The sequence below is a fragment of the Tinamus guttatus genome, unplaced genomic scaffold (genome assembly GCF_059628265.1).
Source record: "Tinamus guttatus ecotype Peru unplaced genomic scaffold, ASM5962826v1 Tinamus_guttatus_pri_ptg000089l, whole genome shotgun sequence".
NCBI lineage: Eukaryota > Metazoa > Chordata > Aves > Tinamiformes > Tinamidae > Tinamus > Tinamus guttatus.
Genome location: NW_028288623.1, coordinates 4,274,504 through 4,299,340, shown reverse-complemented (window position 1 = coordinate 4,299,340; position 24,837 = coordinate 4,274,504). Strand labels below are relative to the sequence as shown.

The 24,837-nt window shown below is 41.3% G+C and overlaps 1 protein-coding gene across 1 annotated transcript in view; it reads right to left on the bottom strand.

Moving 5' to 3' along the window:
* CSTPP1 (centriolar satellite-associated tubulin polyglutamylase complex regulator 1) overlaps positions 1-24,625 on the bottom strand; it is a 76,399-nt gene extending 51,774 nt beyond the window's left edge. The window contains exons 1-2 of the mRNA XM_088520544.1: positions 24,496-24,625; positions 14,324-14,426 (exon numbers count right to left, since the gene is read on the bottom strand). Of these exons, the coding sequence (XP_088376670.1) occupies positions 14,324-14,426; positions 24,496-24,541 (149 nt within the window). The 5' untranslated portion in view covers positions 24,542-24,625. The remainder of the gene's footprint in view (positions 1-14,323; positions 14,427-24,495) is intronic.
* Positions 24,626-24,837: the final 212 nt, after the last annotated feature.

Here is a 24,837-nt window from a genome sequence, read left to right as displayed (position 1 = left end):
AGAAACAGCCTTTTCCTCCAGTGCAGGATGGAGCTATCCAGCAGCCTCCCAACAAAGCAGCAGATCTGGCCTCTGGCAGCGGCAAGATCACTACTAGAGACAAGAACAGTTATATCCTATGATGCGTTTTGGAATCTTTTTATAACAGGTGGAAAAGGACAGTAAAAAACTTGGCCACTTTTTCCTTAACAATGGCCCAGATATGAAAAATTACTGTTGATGTGGCAAGTAGTAACAACTGCCTACAGGTAAACCCTTTGGAAAGGAAAACGAACAGTGACAACCAAAAGCTATCGCAGGAATTTGAGCAGGACCAACACATTAGTTATGATTTTATATATTCATGAACAGATGTTTCTTCCAGTTTCTCTTGGACATGGAAATAACACAAGCTGATGTCCCAGAGGACTGGCTTAAGTAAGCAAGATATCAACAGCAAGGTAACAAACTTAGCTCCACAATTTTCAGTAAGTTTAACAGCTGCTAAAATCCTGCCCTTGGGACTGCTGGGACCTCCTTCCACATGCCCTCCTCTCAGTGCACAACTCCTGTGTTCGGAAAGAGGGGCAGGCACAGCTCATCAGCAGACAGACTGGTGAATAACCTTGGGTATCTCAGTAAGCTCTGATTTAATCCTCCAGGATTTAGGAGAGGGCTTGTGAAACTAGAAGTTGGAAAAATACAAAGTTTTTTTTCTTATTTATTTTACTCCTGCATCTCCCCTCCTTAGTATTTAAGAATACCTATATGCTTATAGCAACTTTAGAGGTTGCAAAGCCTCCAACTGCAGACCTTACAACAACTTAAGGTTATCTTGGCCCTCTCCAGCCCCTACAGCAAGTGGCACATGAACGAAGTTACTAGTGACAAGATTTTATTTATCTTGCAGAAATCAAGATTAGAAAATGAACTGGATGTTCATTAGGTCATTGAAAAAACATTTCACACAAGAATTGTTACATAACTGGACACTCCATTAGTAGAATGGCTTTTCCCACTAGAGAAAGGAGAAGAAAAACAAAATCAAGGTTCTTGCCTAACTAGTAGATCTAGAAAGACCTTTGCGGTTGGGATTTCCAAAATACTTCACTCCTTTAAGCATTCTACAGCAGCCCAACCACAGGAAAAAAGTCTCTTAAGATGCCACTGACAAGAAAGATGGGTCTTGCAGTACACCCAGCACCTGTGGGATGGCATGTGCACACTGCAGGAAGAAACGAGGTTTGAAAGGAGACTGTGATAAAACAGCCCCAGCTCTCAGAACTGGCTGTGCTGGGAACTCCAGCACTCAGGTGCTGCTTCTCTGAACAGAGCTGCTTTCAGTAAGGCTTTGTCCTTTGTGCAATTACATTCCGGCTACTTGCCAGAGTTCAGAAACTTTCAAGCACTCTTTTCAAACCTTTGGACTTCCAAATAGACTGTAAAAGTCCCAGGATGCTATGGTAACATCCCAATAGAAACCCACTCCAGCCGTGAGCCTCTGCCTGCTGAACTGAGGCAAAGCCAAATGCGCACAGAGCAGAGAACCCCGTGTCCCCAGCGGGGACAGGGGAGCTGGCCAGGACCCGCCGGCTTCCTGCAGGTGCCACCTCGGGTTACCAAAGTCGACGGCTGAATGAGGTCACAGGAGCCCTCCTCTCCTAAAGGGAAAGCAGGGAACAAGGACTCACACTCCTTAACTTAGAGCACGCGGCATTCATTTTCACTGAGAGCATGATGAAGAAAGGCTCACCTCTCTGAAAACTTAAACCATTCCCTACTTTTACACTCAGTTACATATGTGTCTGTCTTAAGTGAAAACAAGGTAGCCTCAAGCAAAAAGTTACCAGTTAAAAAGTTAAGTCTAGACCAACTGGCACATTTATAGAGAGAAACAGTGCTGAAGACCTGATGTTCACACTACATTTCAGGGCTTGTTTTTTCCCAAAACCAGACTTGGGACTCGCTTTAGTCTAGTCCTATGCACCGAATGCTCCTTTGCAGTTGGACCACATCTTCCAGTTTAGTTTCATCTGGAAGGCACCCAAGACTCAAGCTGCAAAACTGCTTCATGGTGTGAACCAAAGCAGGGTAAAAGGGAGCAATCAGAAGTATTACCATTGACCATAGTGCTATGACGACTATCGAACTTGCTCTATCAATAGAAAATACTGGAATTCAAAAGGCTTTAAAGCTCAGGCAATTTCTGTTATTAAATAACTCATCCACACAAAGCATTCTCCAGAGAACAATCATATTTACCCTAGGGCTATGTACGCTCTAAAATAGCACAGTGAGGCTTACCTTGCCTGCAACAGCAGGATAAGACCTGGGAGAGAATCCTGTTGAAAAAGGTGTGCGCCACTAAGACAAAAACCCTCCAGCTTCATTTCTTTCCACAAGGAATAAGTCACTGCCACAAGAGTGTAGTTTAATTGAAGGTCACTATTCTCTACCTCTTTGTAAAAATGTACTAGACTATCTGCAGTATTCAGTTTTCTTAGTTATGACTCTTAGAAGACAACTGTCTTCCAAGATGTAGGAATATTAGCACTCCTCAATACAAAAGTGAAGTATCAAATGCTTTTAATCCATTATTATTAGCATTTGGAACAGTAAAATTGGCCTCAGAAAAACAATTTTTTTCTAATGAAATTAACAGGCTTTTAAGGTGCCTCCACCAAAATGTGTTAGCAGCGTTAAGATGAAACAGATGTTGAAAGTAACTCCTCATGATTGGCTTTAAGGAGAAATCCTTTGTTAACAACTAAGCAGATAGGAAATCATTAACACTCAGCATAGTAACAAGGCTGGATGAAATAATACTGCAAAGAAAGAGATCAGATTTTTAAGAGATCCTTTCTGTCTCACCCACTCAAGATTATTTCAGTGGAAGGGTGGCGAAAAATGGGAAAGAAGTGACAAAAATGCTCATCATTTATTTTCAGGCATCTTGGTACAGGCTCAGGAACCTTTGTATTCGTGGCAGAGTTAATACAGGTGGTAGATAGATTATTCGGAGCAGTGTTTGAAAGGAAATGAAGCACAGCACCTGTGACCCAGCTCAGAGAAGGCACTGAACCAACTTCCTTATGCTCTTTGTAGAGAATCAAACCCTCCGAGGCCAGGCTGCAGATTCTGGAGAAGGAAAGGATTAAAAGAGTTGCCGTGCTTGCTCTTTATTACCCGGAATCCCTTTATCTTCCTGAGAGTCTCCCTCCCTTGATTCTCCTAGGCTAGGTCAGTAATTTAACACCTTGAGCTTTCTAATCAAAGGCTAAAATGACCTTACTCTGTTGAATTATTAGCCCAGGATTTAAAAAAAAAAAAAAAAAGAAAAAGAAAAAAGAAAGAAAAAAAAAAGGTGGGGGGGGCAGGAGGGTGGAAGCCTCTAAAAACAGAGGCCTTTTGATCAGAACAGCATACTGCCATTTGCTGTAACTCAAGCTGGCCATTCTTATATAGCAGGAATTAAGGACTCCCCCTGCCAGGCAGGGCCCTGGTAAAACACAATAGCTGCTTGAAAAGAGTAAGCAAGCTGATATGGATATAATAGGCCACATATTGGAGTCCCTTTCACTCCGAAAAAAAAGTAGCTTCTTAGAGTTATGAGCTGGGAAATCTAGTATTGAGAAAGATGGAAGGGTGTACAGTAGAAGAGAGCCATGCAGAACCTCGGAGGTGTGCAGAGGCGAAACAGAGAGATAAGCACCAAGGTCTGGCTCTCTTTGGCTGCTCAGGGGCCACTTCAGACCATGTGAGTCTAGAAAGGCCTTGCTGCTATTAACAGAGAGTTAGATTTTAGTCGAAAAACAGAACAAAACCAAACACCACAATGAGCTGCCAACCAGAGATGGCTGCAGGAATACTACTGTAACGGCTTTTATGGAAATCGTCGCAAGTTGCTTCCTAGCTTCCCTCAAAAACCCTGACATATTTTTTCCAAATCTAATAAAAATCTATCATTACACTACACATACAGGAAGCTGCTAATACTCCAGCAAAGTATTTAGAATTCATTCAAACTGTTGGCCCAACTGGACATTGGGGGAGATGAAGGAAATTCCCTTGCTGTACTGCTCTATAGCCTGCAAGATGCTGAGGGCAGGGGACACGCAAGTTCTCAGTAAGAATCCACCAAAATCTCCAGTTTTGCCTTTGTAAACAACTCAAGATATTTTTTGTTCTCCCTGACACACTGTGGAATCCACTCACTAGCTGGAAGATGCTAAAGAAACCACACTGTGAAGCCTGGAGGGGTGATGGAAGAGCAGGGAGAAACGCACCATTTAAAATACCTGCCACAAAGTAACATCTGATTTTCTCTAGTCTTCTGGAACAACTCTGGAAGTAGCTACAGAATTGCATTGCCCAAGCTGGAATTCAATACCAAAATGCCAATGCTCATTGAAAATGGAGTTTGAATCTGAAAACAACTGAATAACTGCACGTACCCATCTTGTACTGTTAGAATCAATGCCGAATAAAGACAAACAGGCTCCTCAGGAGGGTGAGGCCAGAGCCTAACTTTTTATTTAGTTTAAAAGGTAGAAGGATAATCACACATCATGGCTGTGATGATCCAGGCACTACTGAAATACTATTAATGACTGCTCCAAAAGGATTCAATACTGCGTGGTTCTGCCATGCATCCAGTTTCATATTTGCTCTTTTCCTTGCTTATGGAGGAGAACTTCACAAGAAAAAAAAAAAAAAAAAAAGTACAGTTGGTATTGTCTCACCTATTCAGTTGCCCTGGCACATCAAAGATTGAGCAGCTTCCAGTATTTCCATAACAAATAAATATTGCCGAAATTCCTTCATAAAAATGAAGATGCATCATTTGAGTTTAGTGCTAACTCTGCATTGAGAAAGTACTTAGCCAAAGCACTTCATGTTCACTACAACTGCGTGGTGATACTCTTATTGGCCAGCTACAATTTGCCCAAGCAATTTGAAGATATGCAGTAGGATTCATTTTGCAGGACATGTGATTACTGCAGGATTCTGAGGCCAATATATTCCGAAACAATATGGTTTCAAAACTACATAGCACAGGTTCTTTGGAAGCTATTTATTTCCTAGAAACTGGGGTATGGGAGAGAGAGCTAAAGCCAAGGAAGCTAAGTTAAATAATCTTATTTTTCAGGCAAGCCAGAACTACAAGACATTTCAGCTGTTTGCTATTCATAGAGATGCAGAAACAGTTATGGAATCTTATCTGTAAAGGATAAGAGATCCCACATTGGATCTCATCCCACCCCATTGCTGCAGGCATTTGCTGATTTTTATAGCATTGCAGGAAAAATTCTACTTTTCTTAGCGCTGTCCACATCAGAACCCATGTATTCTTAGTGAGGTAATTGGAAATGTTCTCAAGATTTGCTGTGACACCACAATATTTTACAGTCTAAGAATGAACACAGAGGTCCTTCCAACACCACAAAACCAAGGAAGCCTCGATTCAGTTCCATCTCTTCTTCAAGACAAATCTGGAAAAAATGAACTGTTCCTCAATCACACACCTTTTTATTCCAATCAAATGCAAAGTCTTATAAGTTTAGATAAATAGAGAAAAAAAACCTCTAAATTTTCTTCTAAAACAGATCCACTGTAATGCATGCAATAGCCTAGACTCAGGTCTCTACAGCACCCCAAATACTTCATTAAAATTATCGGTAAACCAGAGGAGCTAATACAGAGAAAGGTATAACTAAATGCTGAAGCTATCATGTATTCAACAACAGTTCCCTTACAGCTGATAACACTGACAAACAAAAACTTTTCTTCTAGAAAAGAGCAAAACTATGCTTTTCCATTCTTTAAAAATATATACAAAAAGCAAAGAATACCAGCACCTACCAGGATTCCCGCATTATTTGTCTAAAGATATTATTTGCTAGCATATTTTAGCACATTCAGAGGGCTACAGCAACATTACTAAATGCCTTCAGAACATACATAGAAGCTGCAAAAAAACAAATCCTTATGGTATGTGACCAAACATGAAAAGACATTTCTGTTTTACACGCATGTTGCAGGTGTCATCACAAGACTGTCAGCAGTCCTACCCCTGCTACGGGTATGTCACTGTTTACGCTTTTACCTCTGTATTCCAGCAGAGAGAAACTCAGCAAGCCCGGGTAGCCGTTTTCCAAAAGGATGCTCGTCAAAGAGTAGTATCAGCACCAAATCCTCTGTTCTGCATCATGGCAAGCTCTACTCCAGACCCCCTGTCAGTGGAAGGGGGTAATGTGAGATAGCTGCAGTTCACTAATTCTGACTTGAGGCCCTTCTGCAGCACTACAAGCTAAAGCACAGCAGAGATTTGTGAGCAGAAAACAGAAGTAACTGCCAAATACCACAGATATTAGAAGCCAGTAAGACAGTTGGAGAGGATAAAATGAAATGAAAGACCCTGCAGCACCCCAAAGGGGACACGATGATCACCTATTAAATACCGAACTGATGAAATAAGTTATGGCAAAATAACCACAAAAAGAATATATATGAGAGGCTCCTTAAAGCTGTTTTTAGGAAAGGCAATGATTTGCTTATCTGTTTTGTTGTACTGCCAAGGGCAGACAGCAGGGGTGGGCTGGGGAGGAGAAAAACTGCACCACAGACAGCATATGCCAAGAAAAGAGGCTTTACTAATACCTTCTTATCTAGAACAAAGTGATCAATTTTCAACAAGCTATAAGAGCTCATCCTTTTTCCCCTCTTCCTAAATTATTCAGATATACTTCAAATGTATTAATTTATTACTGAAACAAGAATATCACAAAAATCTGATTTTAATTCCCAGCTGGGATCACGCATCTGTAGCCAAGTTTCTACCAGTATCACTTCAGCAACTATGATAGGAAGCAATAAAAAAATGGAAGCATACATGGATACTGCTACAGTTGTGTAGTAAAGCTAGTTAGGGGATAGCACATTCAACCCCACTCCACAGAAACAGAACAAGTACACGTGAGACACATATAGTCAAAACACTTGCATCATTTGCCAGGTTTCCAGTTCTTGGAACACTGCAAACATCTGTTTTGCAGTTTTATTAGCTATCAACACTGTCTATATGCAATTGATTTTAACGATCATTAAGGGAAGCTCAGCTTCAGGGCAAACATGTTGCCTTTCAGCATTCAATGTTGGATGTCGTTCCTGCTTACAAGATAAGATAATCATTTCTGTTCATACCTCTTCTGACACAGACACAAATATTTAATTTCTGTGATGTAAAGGAATAGGAGAGAAGCAGGAAGACTGCATCAGTACACAAGCAAACATGTATTAGAAACATTCCCAGTCTGGCACACTGGGATTGCCTGTCTTCAAATAGCAAGAAGACAGTGTAGCTCAAGCCTGTGTACCTGGAAATGAAGGGTCTTCCACAGAGAACTATCCTCAAAAGGATATCAAGTGCAAACATTCATACATTACAGAAAATTCTCTAGACCTTTCTCTCACCAAAACAATTAGAAATTTTCTCAGAGGAGCATATCAGAGCATGCTGCATCAATGGTAAATGCTTTGTTCCACATTCATTCTACTGCAAATGCTCTCCTTTAGCTACAAACCTGACGAGTTTGCTCTGCTTATCAAAGAGTCTCTTTACCTTTTGTTTTTTTCCCTGTATTTCATTCTGAGGGTTTGGATGCATGCGAGGAAGCACTCACCTGTAAGATTTTTGGATCTGTAGGAAAGAAACAGTGGGAATCACTGTGTTATTGCCATTAATATATGCATTTTTCCCAGATGTTTACTCAACAGCAGTCATCCTGATCAGCATATTTGTCAGGCTAGGACTTGTTGCAATATTTGTTACAAAGAAACAGCTCTGGGAAAATCAGGAATTCATAAACCATGTCTGTCAGATGAAGGAATCAATACCTTTTCTTCTGTCAAGGAATTCTAAAACAAAACTATCTCAGTTCAGATAGCAGATCCATAGAATCTGGACAAAATTCACATAACTTTAATGACAAAGTAAACCCAGTTATCCAGGTCTCCAAATCTTCCATAGAGCTACATACCAAATGTACATCTCCTATACAGTAGACAGGGTTTATTGTGTTGGGAGTTATAAATACAAGGAAAAGGGATTTTCCCCATCCTGAAAAAAAAAAAATCTCTGCAGAGGCAAGACTGGGAGGTAATAAATGGACTTTAGCAGAAAGGCTTTGCCTCCATTTTTAAGTGTAGAAATATGTAACTGTTAATAGCTTCCCCAGAATGATTTTTCACCAAATGCAGTACTGAAAAATCCATCTGTTCTGTGGCAACAGACATTGGAAATGTCTCTCTCAGCTGCAAAAGCTTCTGCTCCTCGGAGATCCTGGCCGAACGCTATGTCTCGGGGCACACATTCACTCTCGTTCCACTGATAACTGAAGGGAGCAAGCAAGGCAGACGGCCCTCTCACGCAGTGCCCTAGGGAGCAGGGAATCCCAAGTAAGAGCCTGTCAAGAATCAGCAGCACGTTATCCCAGCCGAGATTTTCAGTGCAAAGGGATTTTTGACAGATAAGTCATTGACAGCAGCAACTTCACACCTGTCACATGGCTCACTGCAGTCTTGCATTGAGTGCGATAACTCTGTCATTTCTCCGGCAGAGCAAAAGGAGCCTTGGGAGTTTTGAGGAACACGGGGGATACTGACTTTGCAATTACGCAGATTTTATTAGTGAGAACATTTGATGCCACCAGTCAGGTTTCATCCCTCGGAAGGAGAAACTGGTAGAGCCAATCAAAGCCCAAAGGACCCTCCTCTTACTGTTTGCTGTTCATACTGCAATTGTACCAAGCACAAATATAATGTTCTGCAGTGCTGTATGTTGTAAAGTACATGTAGAAGCATTTACTCTTGAAGGCCTCACACTATTCTTGCAAAGAAGACAACAAGTAATTGTGAGAAGAGGAAAGATGCACTAGAGATTACAGTAAGATTATGATATACCCCAAGATTAACGAAAAAGAAAGGGTAGGAAATAAAAAAAAAAAGGGGGTCTCGAAGAGGAGAACATTGTTTCCTCTGCAGATTTACTTAGGTAACATCATGTAAAAGTACAGGACTGAACAAGCTTTTCTGGTAACATAGCTGGTGCCACTGCTATTGCCAGAGGAGACCAGGAGAACAGCACTAAAAAAGGCAGCAGAAAGGTTGAATAAGGCAGAACTGAGGAATTTAAAGACAAAAGGTTTCAGTTTGACATGAGGAAGGAGGAAAACGGCAAACAACCTAAAAATGTGTAGTAGATCAACAAGACAGGAAAATTAATTAGGCAACTGAGATGGCCACCTCTACTCTTGTAACGAACCTTTAGGAAACCCTTCCACAATGTACATGTTTGCAGATCATTTGATTTGTATGTGCTTTTCTCTTTCAAATGTTACAGGGCATCTAGGATGTTGGGATATAACTTTTGACCCTATGGACCGAGTTCTACAAATTCTGCCAGCTAATCCAGGGAGCAGGAGAAAACGAAAGACTTCCGTGTACTGTAAATTAATATTTCTTGCCATGATAGTATCTATATAGCACTGTCAACCCTGTTACTTTGTTCAAAGAAAATATTCCTTCGTGCAAAACAGCAGAGTACGTTTGGAATTTCCATGTCCTTCCTATGATCCTAAAAGTCGATGCCAATACACAACAGACCTAAAAGGAGCATCCAACCCCCCACTCAAAACAAACACTCACATCACAGACACCTTCTGATAAGTATTATCAGCACTGTCATCAGACAACACATCAGCCAGTGCTCACAAGATCCAGCAGAGGCATTTCAAGTTAAACCCTGCCGAAGCATCCTTACCAGAGGAAGGGAATCACAAACACCACATTGCGGGCCCAGCACAAGTAGCAGTGTGCCAGCCTTTCTCAATCAGCTCCAACTGGCAGATGGACAGGGAGACATTTCACCAGAAATGAAGAAAAACAAAGTGTCTCGAGAGAAGATCATACAAGAAAATACTATTTTTCAGTATCTCTAGTTCACTTCTATTTCCTTTATCAAAGAGGCTTTAAAACAGATAGGGAGAAGAGTTCCCCATCAAAATTAAATGGTTAACACTGGTTAACATTTCTGAGTCTTTCAAAGACTCTTGGACAGAGTAGGGGGTCTACCTGCTAGCTGGAATAGAAATTTTCAAGCAAAGGGTTAGCACAGAAGAAAAGCAAAAATTAGTGGCAGGATGTGTCTTGATTTAAGAAAAATAGTTTTTGCTGCTTCTTGCAGCTGAAGTGAAATAAGCACACAAGCACACAGCCTGTCTTTAAAATCCCAGAAAATACAAAGTAGGATACTATGCACTTTCCCTCCGTGTGATCAAATGCATTAGCGTGGGGGCCCCGTTTTTTTTCAGTACAGGAAAGATCAAGAAAACAGGATGATAAATAATGTATAGGAGGAACATGTCCCTTTAAGATGTGCTGGCACACAAGTCAAGCTGGAAGAAGTAAAGCAGCATTAGTCTGTAATTATATGGAGGCTTTCAAGAAAGAGTTTGCATTTCATGCAGACTCCAAAGCAGACCAGAAGTTTCTGGGATTTATAATGAACAAATACCAGTAGCATTTCAGCAAATCTGTAAAATCAAGACTAGTCCTAAGAGAGGCATAATTTTACTCTTTTAGCTAAAAGATGTGGATTAATTGGCAGAAGGGTGACTGAGCCCTATTCCGTAAGGGTTAGGAGTGAGTCAGATGAGGGGAGCCTCAAGGAACTCTCAAGATTGAAAGCAGATGTGGACATCTGCTTTCCCACATGGGAAAAATTAACAATGGAATAAAGGGAGAAAAAAATATTCTCAAAGACTAAGAAATATTCTGGAAAGAGAGCTGTAGAGATGAAGCGTAGCCTTCTGCCATCAGTAATTCCAGCGCTAGGCTGTGGACAGCAGTGTCATACATACCCAATTTAATCTGCCAAACTAGAAACCAGTCACTGTCTAACAGAACACTTACTGCTTGATCTGTATACAGCCATGTGATCATATAACTTCCAACTCTGAAATCTTACTCAAATAAAGAACAAACCCAGCATAAACTGCTTATTTTCACAATACTGATTACCCATAAAATAGCTGCTACAGCTATTATAAGGACTTGAAGTGACATGGTAAAGGTGTGGCACTGTGATTCTTGTTGGAAAGAACACAACTGCTCGTCACTGATGAATTCATGACATGTCCATGGAGCACCACTCTGCTGGAAAGTGTAGTACCCTGAAGACAGTTTGGAGAATACTTCTCTTTGATACACTAACTTGATTCTTTTCTGCAAAATTACAGAAATTAATGTCTTATCCCAATCCCATATACATTTTAAAAACAAACAAAACAACACCAACAAAAATACACACATCTCTTGTTTGGACATACCCGATAGACTTTTAACCTTTGAGTTTGTGAATTCTCTACGTGAGCATAAGTAGGAAAAGAACACTGAAAAATGGGACTCCCTAATACCAAGCCCCTCCACCTGAAGGAGCATACTTCAAAATGAGCCAATCCTCTCACCTAGAATAACTTGCATCAAGGAAAAGACTGGGAGAGTAGACACAAATCCCTGTGGAATCTCACAAGCTATCTTTGAGTTCAAAGCTACTGAGATTAAAACTAAAAATCAAGATCAAGCTGATTTGCTTGGCAGAGCAGTCCAACACAAGCGCAGCCTCCACAGTGGAGCCTGAGCAAACGCTGACGTTGGAAGAGGAATAGAATTCCATGGGGCAGTGAGAGAGGGCTCATGGCTAAGTCTAGGAGCCAGAAAGGATGGCATTTTCATAATAGGAAACTTCCTGTTTTGATTATATCTACATCCAAATTTCTGATAATTTATTCTCCACTTTAAAGAAAGACTCCCACATTTCATACGTTAAGAGTTTCACCGCTCTCAAAATTACCGAGCCTACCTGTGCTTTGGTACAGAGGCACTGTTTCCTGCTGAACTCCGGCCATACCATTAAAAAAGATGGGCACAGGTCTGCATGGCTCCCAGAGAGAACAAATCCTGAGTATTTTTCTGTCTTTCAAGAAAACAAGCTCCATGGAGGAATCAGTGTGACTGCAATTCTATAATGGAAATTCACATCTTCATTTGAAAATAACTAAAGAAAACATGATCTCTAGTGCCTAAGAGCAATGTTCTATGGTGGCTTCATATTTATAATAATAAATATTGCCATTTTTGTTTGCTATAACAGTCAGGAATTATTGTTTATTCTTTCAAAGGCAGAAGAGAAATAGAAGCAGAGGAGAGGGTGCTTGTCAGGTCATGATGAAGAAATATTGTACGAAACTATTGTGAGCCATTTCAAAAACTGTGGAAGACTTCTTTGTTCACCACTTTTTTAAAGTATGTATGATCAGAAGTTTAGAAAAGGCCCTGAGGTGTCAGTCTGAAAGCAGGTGCAAACCAAATCTGATCTGGAAAGAAGCCTGAATGACAATTTCAACTGGGTCTTTCAGAGCCACCTTGTCTTCAACTCTGGCAAGCAAATCTGGTGAGTGGGTGGAGGTCATTACAGTTGCCCTCTTTATCTTTCTTGAGCTCTTGTTTACAGAGGATTTTTCAGTTGATTAATCTCAGAATTACTTGGGAAGTCACCTACATAAGATGGAGTATCACGATTCCCAATCACAGTGCTTTGCCTTCTTTCAACCCCAGTGCCTACAGCCAATGACTGATTCCCCACAACTCTCATTTAGCAGCAGCTGCCACCACTGCTACTTGCACAGAACATGGAAACAAGTGTTTCAGTCCTGATGCAATGTACTTCTTTACTGTGGGCCTATAGAAAGGGAATGCACTTTGAGAGTTTGAGTAAGAGTACCTAACAAACAGGGGAAAAAAAAAATCAATCCTCTTACAAAATCCATGCATTACCAAGTATTGTTGCCCTCTAAAATAGATTTATAAGATCCTTTGAAGTGAGTATTCATTTTAGTTACACTGAAGTTAATAGTAAAACTAAACAACCTTGATATTTTGTTCAGTACCTCTTGTAAAACTGTCTTTATCCACTGAACCACTGCCGGCATCTTCCAGATTTTATAATGTGGATGATTCACTCTGAGGGAAAGTTAAAAGTACTTTGTTGAGAGCAAAAAGAAAATAGTACTACCAGGAAACTCTCTTCTCCTGTTGCAATGCCATCTATTTAAAAGAACTGTTACACAAACAGTAGTAGCAAGATGGCCCCTTCCTTATTGCCTCTGCCCAGCATGGTCAGAGCACACTGGTCTTGGCTAGCTTGTTATCCGATCTCAAAACAAATTTGCTTTAAGAGTCCCAACTCGATCTTACTATTGTAGCTATACATTAACTAGTGAAAATCTCAGTTATCTGCTAGTTTAAAATATGAGGCAGGAAAATGTAACGTAAACTGTCCAGGCAGTTGTCACTCAAATTAAAAAATTAGATCTCATTTGAAGATTAGACAGACAGCTAAAAAGCAAAATTAAAAACAAACAAAAAAAACCCTCTTCTCAAGTCAGCTGAAGAAGAAAGGTAATTCAATACTTCAAGATTCTCTTCCCCTGCTGCAGTACAGGGTTGGTTGTGAAATTCTCTCCAGACTGATTTGCCTTGGAAGAAGTTATCAGGAAAAAAACAAGAAAAAAAAATCAAGAAAGCAAAGATTTTCAGGTGGGCATCAAAAATATTTTGAAGCATATACCCATTGCAAGCACATCCATTACCTACAGAATTTTAAAGCAGATACCTGGCAGAGTTCTAACCATTGTACAAGATAATATGTTCGCAAAACATGCAGCAACAAACTGAGTCAACATCAACCACACTGAAGATTGGTACAAGGTTCTTCCCCGAGACATCTTCCCAAATTAGGAGCAAGAAGTTCTCTGCGCTAGTCACTCTTAACATATCATTTAAGATGATGCAGGTTATCAAGGAGGAGGTGGGGACCTATTAAAGCATTCAACAGGATAACAAGCATACAAGGAGACAAAACAGTCCAAATTCAAACTCAGAATAAGGAAAAATGAGTGGTATTGAAGTCAAACGTAGTTCCTGCTTTTGATGTGGGCTAACAGTCTCATTAAACTAAGCAGAATTTGGTCTTCCATATGCTTTCTGAAAGCTCTGTTGCCCAAAGCAACTGATTCATGTGAGTGAACCACAGAGAGAAGCTGAACTGTAGGAAACCCATGCATGTCTCTGAAATGTACTTGGGCAGCCCCTGGCAAACACGGTGAAATCCACATTCGCATGTGGATATAGTCAGCATGTGTCCAGTTCCATTCTCCATGTACCCTGCCTGTTTCCAAAGGCCTCCCTCAGGCTGGCCCTACTGGCAGTGTCCTGATGTACTTACTATTCAGTGAAGAACCTGGCAATGCCATACTGACTAATATCTTCTCTGTTCTCCAGCAGCTGGCTCACTGCATCCTCCATGTACGTGAGGACATGTCTTTGAGCTGCAAACAAAAGACAGTAAGAGACAGAAATTAGAATACATGGGGCCTGCAAAGCCCAGAGCCAGGCCAGGCTATATGGGCTTTACACAAAAAGCCAACCAGCATTTGCTCTTTCAAAGAGCACAGGTTTTATACTCGCATATATGGACAGTGTAACTCCTGAGTTAATTCTTGGTTTTTTTTTTTTTTTTTTTTTTAACCCAGCTATAGAAATTTAGACACTAACAGTGCTAGCCACTTTTAAAACCTCCTGAGATTCTGGCAGTGAAGAAAGAGAAGTGCTTGTGAGACTGCCCTTCTGGAAGTGCACATTTAGAAGAAGTTCCTGCCCTCTGAATCGCAGTCGCCTTTCCTATACAGCTTGTCAATGCTGCATCAGCAGGGTTGTTACACAGCTGAAGGGGTTCTCTTCCCTTACTGAAGTCAAGTATCTCCAAGGTTATTCTGTAGAGCTTTTTTCTAAAGGTCAAAGCACATCTGTTTCCACACAAGCAGCAACGAGGATTCTTGGGGTGGCAAATGTGGAGCGGATTTCAATGCCAAAAGATACTCATAGAGCTCAATAGACAGCCTCAGACAGCTGCCTAAACAGGACCTAAGGAAGTTCCAGCAGTGGCAGACCTGCCAGCGCCTAACCAAAGAATGCCACACACCTGTAGGAAGACCTCAGAGCAGAGACAGTTTGGTTCAACATTAAACCATTTCACTGCTTCCACTGGGGGCAGGCTCTATACAAGGCAAGTATTTACCAGAAAGGAAACAGTGCAGCTTTGCCACTGAGCTCCTTTGATGTTTTTGGCTAGAAACCAACTCGGCGCAACAAAGAGCCGCGCGTGGGGTGGTGCGCCAGCTAGCAGGCAGCAGGCTTTCCAAAACTACAAGTTCAACAAGCAGAAGACAAGTCACAACGAACCCAGGAAAATCATTCCTAACCTGGAAAGCACACAAACCCTGTTCCCAAAGCACACACCTCCATCCCAATCACGTATGCTGCTGTGCCTTTGCATGTAGTGTCGTGTCCTAAAAAGAGCAGGAAAAAACCCTCTGGGGATACAGGAAAGGCAAAAACTGTTCTTGCTCCCTGCCAGCCTGTTCCAGCCTTGGCAGCATCATCCCCTCATCAGTAACTGGCCAACCTCAGACCCATATCAATATTCATCAAACCATTTTAATTTGTGCTTAATATCCTGGTAAGTGTCAGGCTTGCACCACTTGATGCACAGCATGGAAGTCCCTTTCATCTTAGTGTGGGGCAGGTGGACTTCAAGAGAAACCCGGAAATGACTATTCCCAGTGGATACAATGATTAAAAGTTCATATGAACATTGATTGCTATCAGGGGATTTCTCTGCCTAGAACACTTTTCAGGACAATGGTAAAATTGGTTAAGCACACCCTGGAAAATACCTTGCAGCTGATAGCAAAATGGTAAGCCAAAGGTTCAAAGATATTATCTGGCAATAAAAAGATACAGGGCGTTGCTTTATTTAATTATTTTAATGCAAGGGAATAAATTAAATTTATGTGAGTGATTAAAGAAAAATAGCTCTTCGCACCTGTGTCCCCCGAGGGAGGAATGAGTCGTGCAGCTCAGTGAATCTTAAGATAACAGCATCGGGGAAGCTTCATTTCAGCTCATCTTTCCTCCCTCTTCATTATGCAGCCCATCTTCCACTGAGAAACGTCCCTCCCAGCCCCTCTTGAGCTGTCAGTGGTACCACATTAATCCTGCACTAGCAAACAGGCCTTCAGTCATCCTGATCTGCAAGAAGTTCACTCTCAACTGTAAAGCCATTCTCTAAAATTTTTGGGGAGGCCCTTACCAATGAAAGAAAATTTCTGTTATATTTCACCACTGTAGAATTATTAACCTCCCCACTAAAAACCTAGGGGACCAGGCGGCTGTCCCGCTGCACTTCACAGCACAGGAAGACTGGCCTCTAAAGCTTAAACCTCTGAGTCTGCTCCCGGAGATGAAGTTAACCTTTAACACACAATTTCAGGGACATCTTTGCCACAGTTAAAAGCACCAACAAATATATTTGGGTCACAGTTGAATACAGGCACTGTTATAGAAATTCAGTAATTTCCTAGAAGGATATTTCTGCTAAGCTTTTTGTTGCCTGGTCCAAGGATCCTGGCAAAGCACTTCTCTCCATATTTCCCAGAAAAGTAGGTGAGGCTTCAGGGTGGGAAGAGCTGGTGAGTGGAGAAGCTGAAAGAAAAACAGCACTTGCAGGCTACTCCAGAAGGCTCTCTCTTTGGCTCTTCTACTACTGTGCTCTTTTCCAGGGAGCACAGCGCACCCTGCCAAACCAAATTCCAGCTCTGGCTTCCTGTTCGCCTGCTGCCTAGTTCCATGGAGCGGTACAAGGGGTATAACTGAACCAACTCTATCCTACACAGAGAAGTCACAGACTAAAATGTAATTTCCAGGCAGGTTCCAGCAGGCCAAAGAGGCATAATAAAATGCCAGGAGTCTGGCAAGAGCAAAGTGGTAGCTCCATAACTTCTACAAATGGTACTTTCCATAACAAACTCTGGAATCATATTGGAACATTACCTATTTATGCAAACACGGAGTTATAAATAAGTCCATGGGGCTCCTGTGTAAAATAAATAAGGTAGTTCATAGGTTTCTAAGACTGTTTCTGCCTCTTTGAAAGCTCAGGTAGATACCAATGCATGGGTGTACCCACTGCTCCTGTTTTGGAGGCTCACTTCACAACTATACAGCAACACTGCGAGTGTCTGAGCTGCATCCTACTAGTGGATGGGCAAAAGCATTTTGAATTTTGGAAGAACTGAGACCAGAAAGTGTTACGATGCTATTAAGCTTCTTGGAAAAAGGGTCAGGGCACATTGATTAAGATTTTCTTTCTCAGCCCTCCTCACATTGCAGGAGTTATCCCAATCTCACCAAGCTAAAGATCTATCCTTGGGGGTTTCACTTAGTACAAGATGGCACTAGCCTTCCCCTGCCTCTTTAGACTACAGGGCCTTGCCTACCTCTTTCCTCCACTGCTCAGCCTCCTTTCACTCACACCCCTCCTAGGACCTCCAAAGCTGCTCAGTTCTGCTCCAATACCTGACTGGAGAGGGAAGGCAAGGGTGTAAAGAGCAATGGGCTGCTCAGCCCAGCCCTTGCCTTCATGAAGTGAGGAGAACACGCAGGCAGCAGTGGTCCATGCGGGAGAATTCAGGGACAGTAGGACAAGGTTACAACACACATTACTGTTTCTCTGTACATCACTAGTGAGAGTCTGCATTTGCTCTGTCTTTATAACATGCCTAATCCAGGACAACACGAGAGAAAAAAATCAAACCTTCCATCAAATTAAATCACATACTTCAGTGGGTAACTCCAGATACCAGAATACCAATATGACCTCACTGATGGATATAATACTTTTTTTCAGTAGGAACACTGTATAACAGGCAAACTCATGGCTCAATATTCAGTTCCACCACTAAGTAAAATCTACGTCTTATGCTTTCATAGCTACATCTATGCTTATGCTTTACAAAGAGCATAGAAGACCTGGATACCCACTTTTTAGCACCTCTCCGATTTAATACAGTCCACAGAGAGCATGTCTTTCTCAACAATGACAACAAGAAAGTGACAAACGAAGAATTAATTGCATTGTAGTTTGTCAGTGCAGCAGACAATAAGAAAGAAAGAAAGAAGCTTCAATAGTCTCCAAACGCCTCAGATCAAGACTGGTCACTCAAAGCTATGCAACAAAGACTCTGCGCCCTGCTCAAAGGAAACCTTCCATGTTAACAGGACAAGCAACCCGTATTTGCTAAGTTCCTCCCTGAAAGCCCATACAACTGCCCCCAACAGTTATTAAGTGTCCCTGCCATGCTCTTTTGGCAGGTGCTACTGTTCACTGCCATTTTTGAAAGCTACAGGGCAGCTTCCACAGAAAGACCTGACAGCAAAAGCTTACAGAGGAGTCTCCTGACAACCCAAGACCTGATGCTAAGCAGATATATTTACACAGCGTTATTTAATTCTTATCTCTGAACCACCAACAGCGACGTTACACTTCTAGGCTCTGCTCGGTTGGGAGGAACCAGAACCAGCGGCTGCCACGCTTTCTTTAGGAGAACAGCCTCTGGCGGCACTGCCAGCTTTCCCTCCAATCCTCACATGCCCCAGGCTCAAAGTGAATTTGGGAATTAATGCACTTTTGGCTCTGAACCAATTTCTGAGTAGAACAGTGGCTGTTCAATTCAAGCATGGCCAGAGCAAGCAACATTACATTTTCTTCCAGCTTACAAGTAAAAGGCAAAAAAGAAAAAGGATTATATCCACAGTCAAGCCGCAGTCTCTAGGTGCCTTACTACAACTGATTACACTTAATCACTGCTAATTTCATCTAGTCATAACTATACCAAATCACTTGAGCGTATTTATATCAAATAGTAAAAACAGTCTTTTTAGAAGCCATTGGAAGACTTGTTCCAGTCTTCTTGTAAGAACAAACATTCCTGCTAATTTGTTGTTTTGATTATAAATATTATAAGAACAAATGTTGATACTTGAAAAACTTTGAAGGAAAATAGATGTCTAAAGCAAATATTATGAAACAATATATGCACTAAAATTCTCAAAGTCATAAATTCAGGAGGGAGAGGGAAATCCCCATCACCTTAAATAACCATGTTGTATACATGCAATACTTTTAATGACCAGCAGTGCTCAGAAATGGAGAGGATTATCACCTTGTAGGTACCATTTGCATTAGTTGCATGCCAGCATGCATTTGCAAAATGATCATGTTAGCCACATTAAATCTTTTACACATTAGTTTCTTAGTTTTAATCCTTTAGTTCCATCTCCCTAATGCTACATCAATAGGAAGCTTCTCTATCTAACAAGTTTGCCTTTTATAAAATGCAGACAAGAAAACCTGAAGATCACTCTAGCAGACACTTCCCAAGAAGGAACAGTAAACATGGCATGGCCAGAAGATGTAACAAAACTAGTAGCAGGTGCTGCAGAAGAAAATGAACCTGTTCATGCTGAACCTGATGAAGAAAGAGTATGATTGGAATAAACAAGTATAGAGTGCTAAAACACATCCCACTGAAGGTCACCAAACACACCTTGCTCAAAACAGCACCCTAGAGCAGTGGCAAGCCTTTAATTTTCAAGTAGCTCAGCTAGTTGTGATATTGCTCAACTCTTCCAAGAGATATCTTCCTCTGGAACATGAGCTGTCTTCCAGAACAATTTGTACTATATGTACATAAAAGAGCTTTTTTGGTGGCTGGTTTATTCCTGACATAGCAGAAGGTGTTGAAAAACCAGAAGTGAGCAGCCCTGAGTAATGAGAATATTTTTATTATTTAGGTCCTCTTTCAGTGCTGAAAAAATACAACTTGATGCAATTAATTTTATAACTCATTTCAATTATCAGAAGTTCAAGAGCATTACACGCTGCAATGTATTTTTGAGTTATTTGTTGTTTTTAAATCTCTAACAGCACGTAAAAAGTAATGGATAAATACACTATAGGGTTTATTTTAAATTGGAACTGAACTAAAGACAGTACTGTATTTCCACACACTGGAAATACACATCTATAGCAACACAAGTCCAATTTCATGCAATCATTATCAAAACACAAAACAAAACAAAAAAAAAAAAAGAAAAAAAAAAAGTTAAAAGTGAGAGGGAGTGGCAAGGATACAACCTGCAAGAACAGAATCCTGTGTACTCTGGATGGTTTTTTCAGCGTTAATTGAATTTCAAGATGATCTTTCTAATCACTTCAGATATCACTAGGGAACAGACTGAACAAGAGATATAAACAAAACAATCAAACCCAAAGCTGAATTGTTGTACAGCTGGAGTTCCTGATGGCTTTGCAAGACTTGACAGCCTGATTTTCTATTAACCTCAACTTTTTTTTTTTTTTTTTTTTTTTTAAGGGACAGAACATATAACAAAGCACAAGTAGAGTTGGTCATACCAGAGATAACGCTGCAATGTCAGATATGTTCATATTCAGGAACTCAGGCTAAGTGGCCATACAATCCAACTATAAAGTATTCTGTATGCTCACAACTTCGAAACCACTTTCAACAACAAAACCAAAAAAAAAAAAAAGTCAATCGACACACTAATCACAGACCATGACACCTATTTCAGTTTGCCCACACAATATCCTAAGACTGGACACAGTTTGATTTCATTGTATAAGCCTACCCTCGAAAGACGGAAAGAAATACAGACAGACAGACAGAAAATCCCCACTACCTTGCTTGCTAAGATTGGTAGGGTTTGCTTGAAAGCATAGAAGATGTAGGAGTGTACAGCTTGGTGTTGTATGACAAGTCAGGAGAATTCTGTAAGGAGGAGGTCTTAAAACTTGCAGAAAACACACTCATTTCAGCATATCAGTTGTGATTATAGCCATCAATTTTCTCAAGCCCTTATATATTTTATATTTGGTATCTTAAGTGTCTGCATTATTAACAACAAGTCATCAAAGCAGCAGATGGTTTTTTTTTTTCTATTCTATTACGTAGCAAAGTGGCATAGTTTGGAATGTAGAGAGGCACACATTAAATACTATCATGACTGTGATATCAAAAATAAATAATCTAAGTAGTAACCTAATAAAGCAAATAGACAAGTAAAAATGCTTCAACACAGAATTGCTCAAGATCCTAGCCACAGTGCAGAAATCTAAAACATATCTTATGTGTGCCTTGAGCATATGACTATTTAGCTAAGCTTACTTTTCCAAGGGATGATTTTTATTTTAATAGAGAACAGAACAACTGCATACATTATCATTAACACTGGATACACAGTGTAATACACAGTCAAATATGACTATAAAATTATAGCCAACTGCTCTGAAATGCAAATATCTTATTTTGGACTATGGGTATTGCAAAAATGTTGAGCTATCTTATCTGAATTCAGATGTGCTACTAATGTAGCACATACATTGACTATTTCAGTCACAGAAAACAATTCAGCTTCCAACTCAGTATTTCTTAGTACTGTTCAGAAGAAAAGCAAACTTTAGGTGTCTGTGAAGCCACTATCCAAATTCTCCGCTGAGAGCTATTTTTGATTTTATAAGAGTGCCACTACAACAAATGTTCTTCATGCTCATTACTCCTGGGACCTCTTACGAGAGAGATGAGGAAACAGGACCTTGTTTCTGGCACTTCACAGCCCCATGCTTTACAGATAAGGCATTTTCCTACCAGAATATTTGTGTTCTTACATGCCTTATATTGGCACAGGAAGAAAAGAAAGCACATCCTCGAGTTGTGGGTGGAGAGAGAGAGAAACCAGAGGAAGAAAAAAAAAAAAAAAAAAGCTTTAGAAATTTTCAACAAACTACTAACTCTTCTGTGTAACAGAAAAGAGAAAAAAAAAACCCTACAATTTGAAGCTTCAGTTTATTGTTCTGCTTGTGCAGCTGACTTTTAAGTGCTTCATTGCCTGCTATAAATAACTGAGCAATCACCAGTTATTAAACCATAATGAAGAAGGCATGAACAAGAATGACTCAAATAGGCTTCATTTTGCCTACTGCAGTTCCAGTCTCATCCATCAAATGTAAAACACATTTTCATCACTATCCCCAGCTTCAAATATTAGATGTTGTCTATTCAGTGAAAATGTTCTTTAAAATATCCCAGCTGCTACAACTCCTTTAGAGTGGCCTTCCCTGCCTCTCCTCCAGACTTCAGTACCTTTCCTGTTGCTGAGTCATCTCTGGTCTTCTACCTGCTGTCCCACAATCACTGTGGCATTGCACGCATCCTCTTGTTTTTTGTTTTCCAGGAAACCTGTTATACCAAAAATCTGCAGCTATTTTTCATCTTAATGCTCGATTTGTCTGTCCTTGTCCCTTTCTACTTTAACTCACAACTGCTTTTATTTGCCTTAGAATGCATTTTAAACACATATTGCTCTTAGCAACCAAATTGGAAATGGAAGAAAGATCTCGAATAGGAAAAAAAAGTAATGCAGCAAGTAGCACATAATTTTATTTTGGCCACTCATTTTACTTGAGAGTCCATTTTTGGTTTTGAGAAGGGAAAATAAGAAAACAGATTAAGTTTAGTTTGCGCATCCTACATGAGGAAAGCGAGCGTCAATTGATTTGGGAGGCTCAGAGACTCATTATTCAACAGCCTCGGGCAACACAACTTCAGAGTGAAAGTACAGAAAGTGAAACTTGTTTATCACAATTGCTTACAATCCCACATCAGGCAACAAGGTTAACAAGACTTTGCGCCACACAATAGGACAGATGGAGAGCGATTCTCTCTTAATCCAAAGAATAGCCATTTCAGAAAGCCAAGTCAAGTAAGAAAACATTAAAACATGTTATGAAAGCACTCTTGTTTTTCTTTTTTTTTAACTGCTTTTCTGCTAATAAAACCTTTGCTTTCAGTCAGTAGAATCTGCGAGCAGAATGTTAAGTTACAAAGTCTCATAAATAGAAATATATATATATTCTTGCTGACATTTACAGCTAAGGAAGTGGGCGTTTTTCCTTGGCTAAACAATGAATATTGCAACTTAAACAGAAGAACATATTATGTGATGAACAGAACATGCTCTTACACAAGTTATTGCTCAACCTGACATGTATATATGTCTTTTTCTGATCCCAATGCCAGAATGGTTTAGAAGATTTTAGGAAAATGAAAAGGGAATGGCAGAGCAGCATGTAGAACAGAGATAAAAGAATACCCAGTTTAAGGAGGTTATTATCGCTGCCTGTACCTAGCAGCCTTGCACATATCTCAGAAGCCTCATTTCTCAATTTCAGATTTACATAAAAAAATGGTTATTTGTTCTTACATTATAAGAATCCTTCCTAGATTGTTTTGGGTGATTTAATCCTTACTGACAAGTTTCCCACAAGTAAATGTTAAGTGACTTATTTCATTAAAAACAGTTTAATGAACCTAAAATCAAGTTGGCTCATTAAAAAAAAAAAAAAAAAGCAAGTTTCAGCCTAGAGCAAGTCTGTGAAATAGTTCTGAGTCTCTCTGTTAAAGCGTAGGTTGAAAATGCTGACGTAGTGTGATAGAGCGGCACAAAATCAAAGGGTGTATCTACATAGCACTCTGCAATGCTGTTCGCAAATACCCGAATAAGCTCCAAATTTGAAATCAGTAATAAGAACTTCAGCAAAGAGAGTCTCCTGGGATAATCACAGAATGGTGAGAGTTGGAAGGCACCTCTAGAGATCATCCAGTCCAACATCCCCGCTCAAGCAGGGGCACTAATCACCCTGCACAGAGCACCAGACAAACTCTTAGTTCTAGCTTGAGTTTCTTTAATGCAGAAGAGCACTGCAGCTAAGCAGGCATGCACACAGCAGCACAACAGCAATCTCACAACAAAAGCCCAGGAAGATTACACTCCAAGAGGAATCAGACTACTCTTTTGTTCAAACACATCTTCCACCATCACTGTATATTACAGTAAGACACTTGGCAAAAGCAGTTTCATCGCTACCCATCCATAGTTCTGCTAGACTCCCCAGGCCAAACTCTCCTGCCTGCCCCTCGCAAGGCAGGTCTTTTTCCTGGAAGCCAGCAATGTTTTGCTGCACTTGCTCCACTTGGACCCACAGTGATAGCAAAACAATGGCAGAACAAGCAGCCAACCCACACTAATTCTTTTATTGTGGGGGAATGAAAAATCCACAGTGATTTGGATATATATTTATAAACCTTATTGCCAAACGGCCTGCTCATCCTAGGAGGTTACAACTGAAGAGTTTCACATTAAAAACCGTTGGCTTGAGCATGCTCCAAAGGCTCATTCCTTCTCCCCACCATGCTTGTTTCTAGTTAGCAGACAAAAAACAAAACCCTTGGCCCCGCACTCCGCACCAGGCGGCAACACAAGCCGCCTTTCAGACGGTTGAAGAAAGAAACGGCGCCGTGGGGAGCCGTTGATCGGGGCCGCGCTGCTCACGCAGCAGAGCCCCCGCGCAGGCGGACAGGGGGCCGCTCCCGCCCCGCCAGCGAGGCCGGGGCCGCCCAGCGCCGCCCCGCTCCTCACCCAGGTACTCGGGCCCCGGCAGCGAGAGCCGCTCGGCGCTCAGCATCCTCCCGCCGCCGCCGCCGCCGCCGCCGCCGCGGCCCTCCCGCCTTCCGGCCGTTTCCAAGGCGCCCGACGCTGCCGCCGCGCGATGCTCGGCCGCTCGTCCCGGCTGGGAACACGCGCCGCGCCACGAAGGTTCCGGGCCGAAAGTCTCCCGGGCGGGTGTGTGATGAGCCCAGCCTGGCCGCAGCTCGGCCGTGCCTCGATGCCCCCGCATGGGGATCGGGGCTCCGAGCAAGCCCGGGAAGGCGGGCAGGACCTCGAGGGGAGGGTCCCTGGCGAGGCGAAATGGCGCCTGGC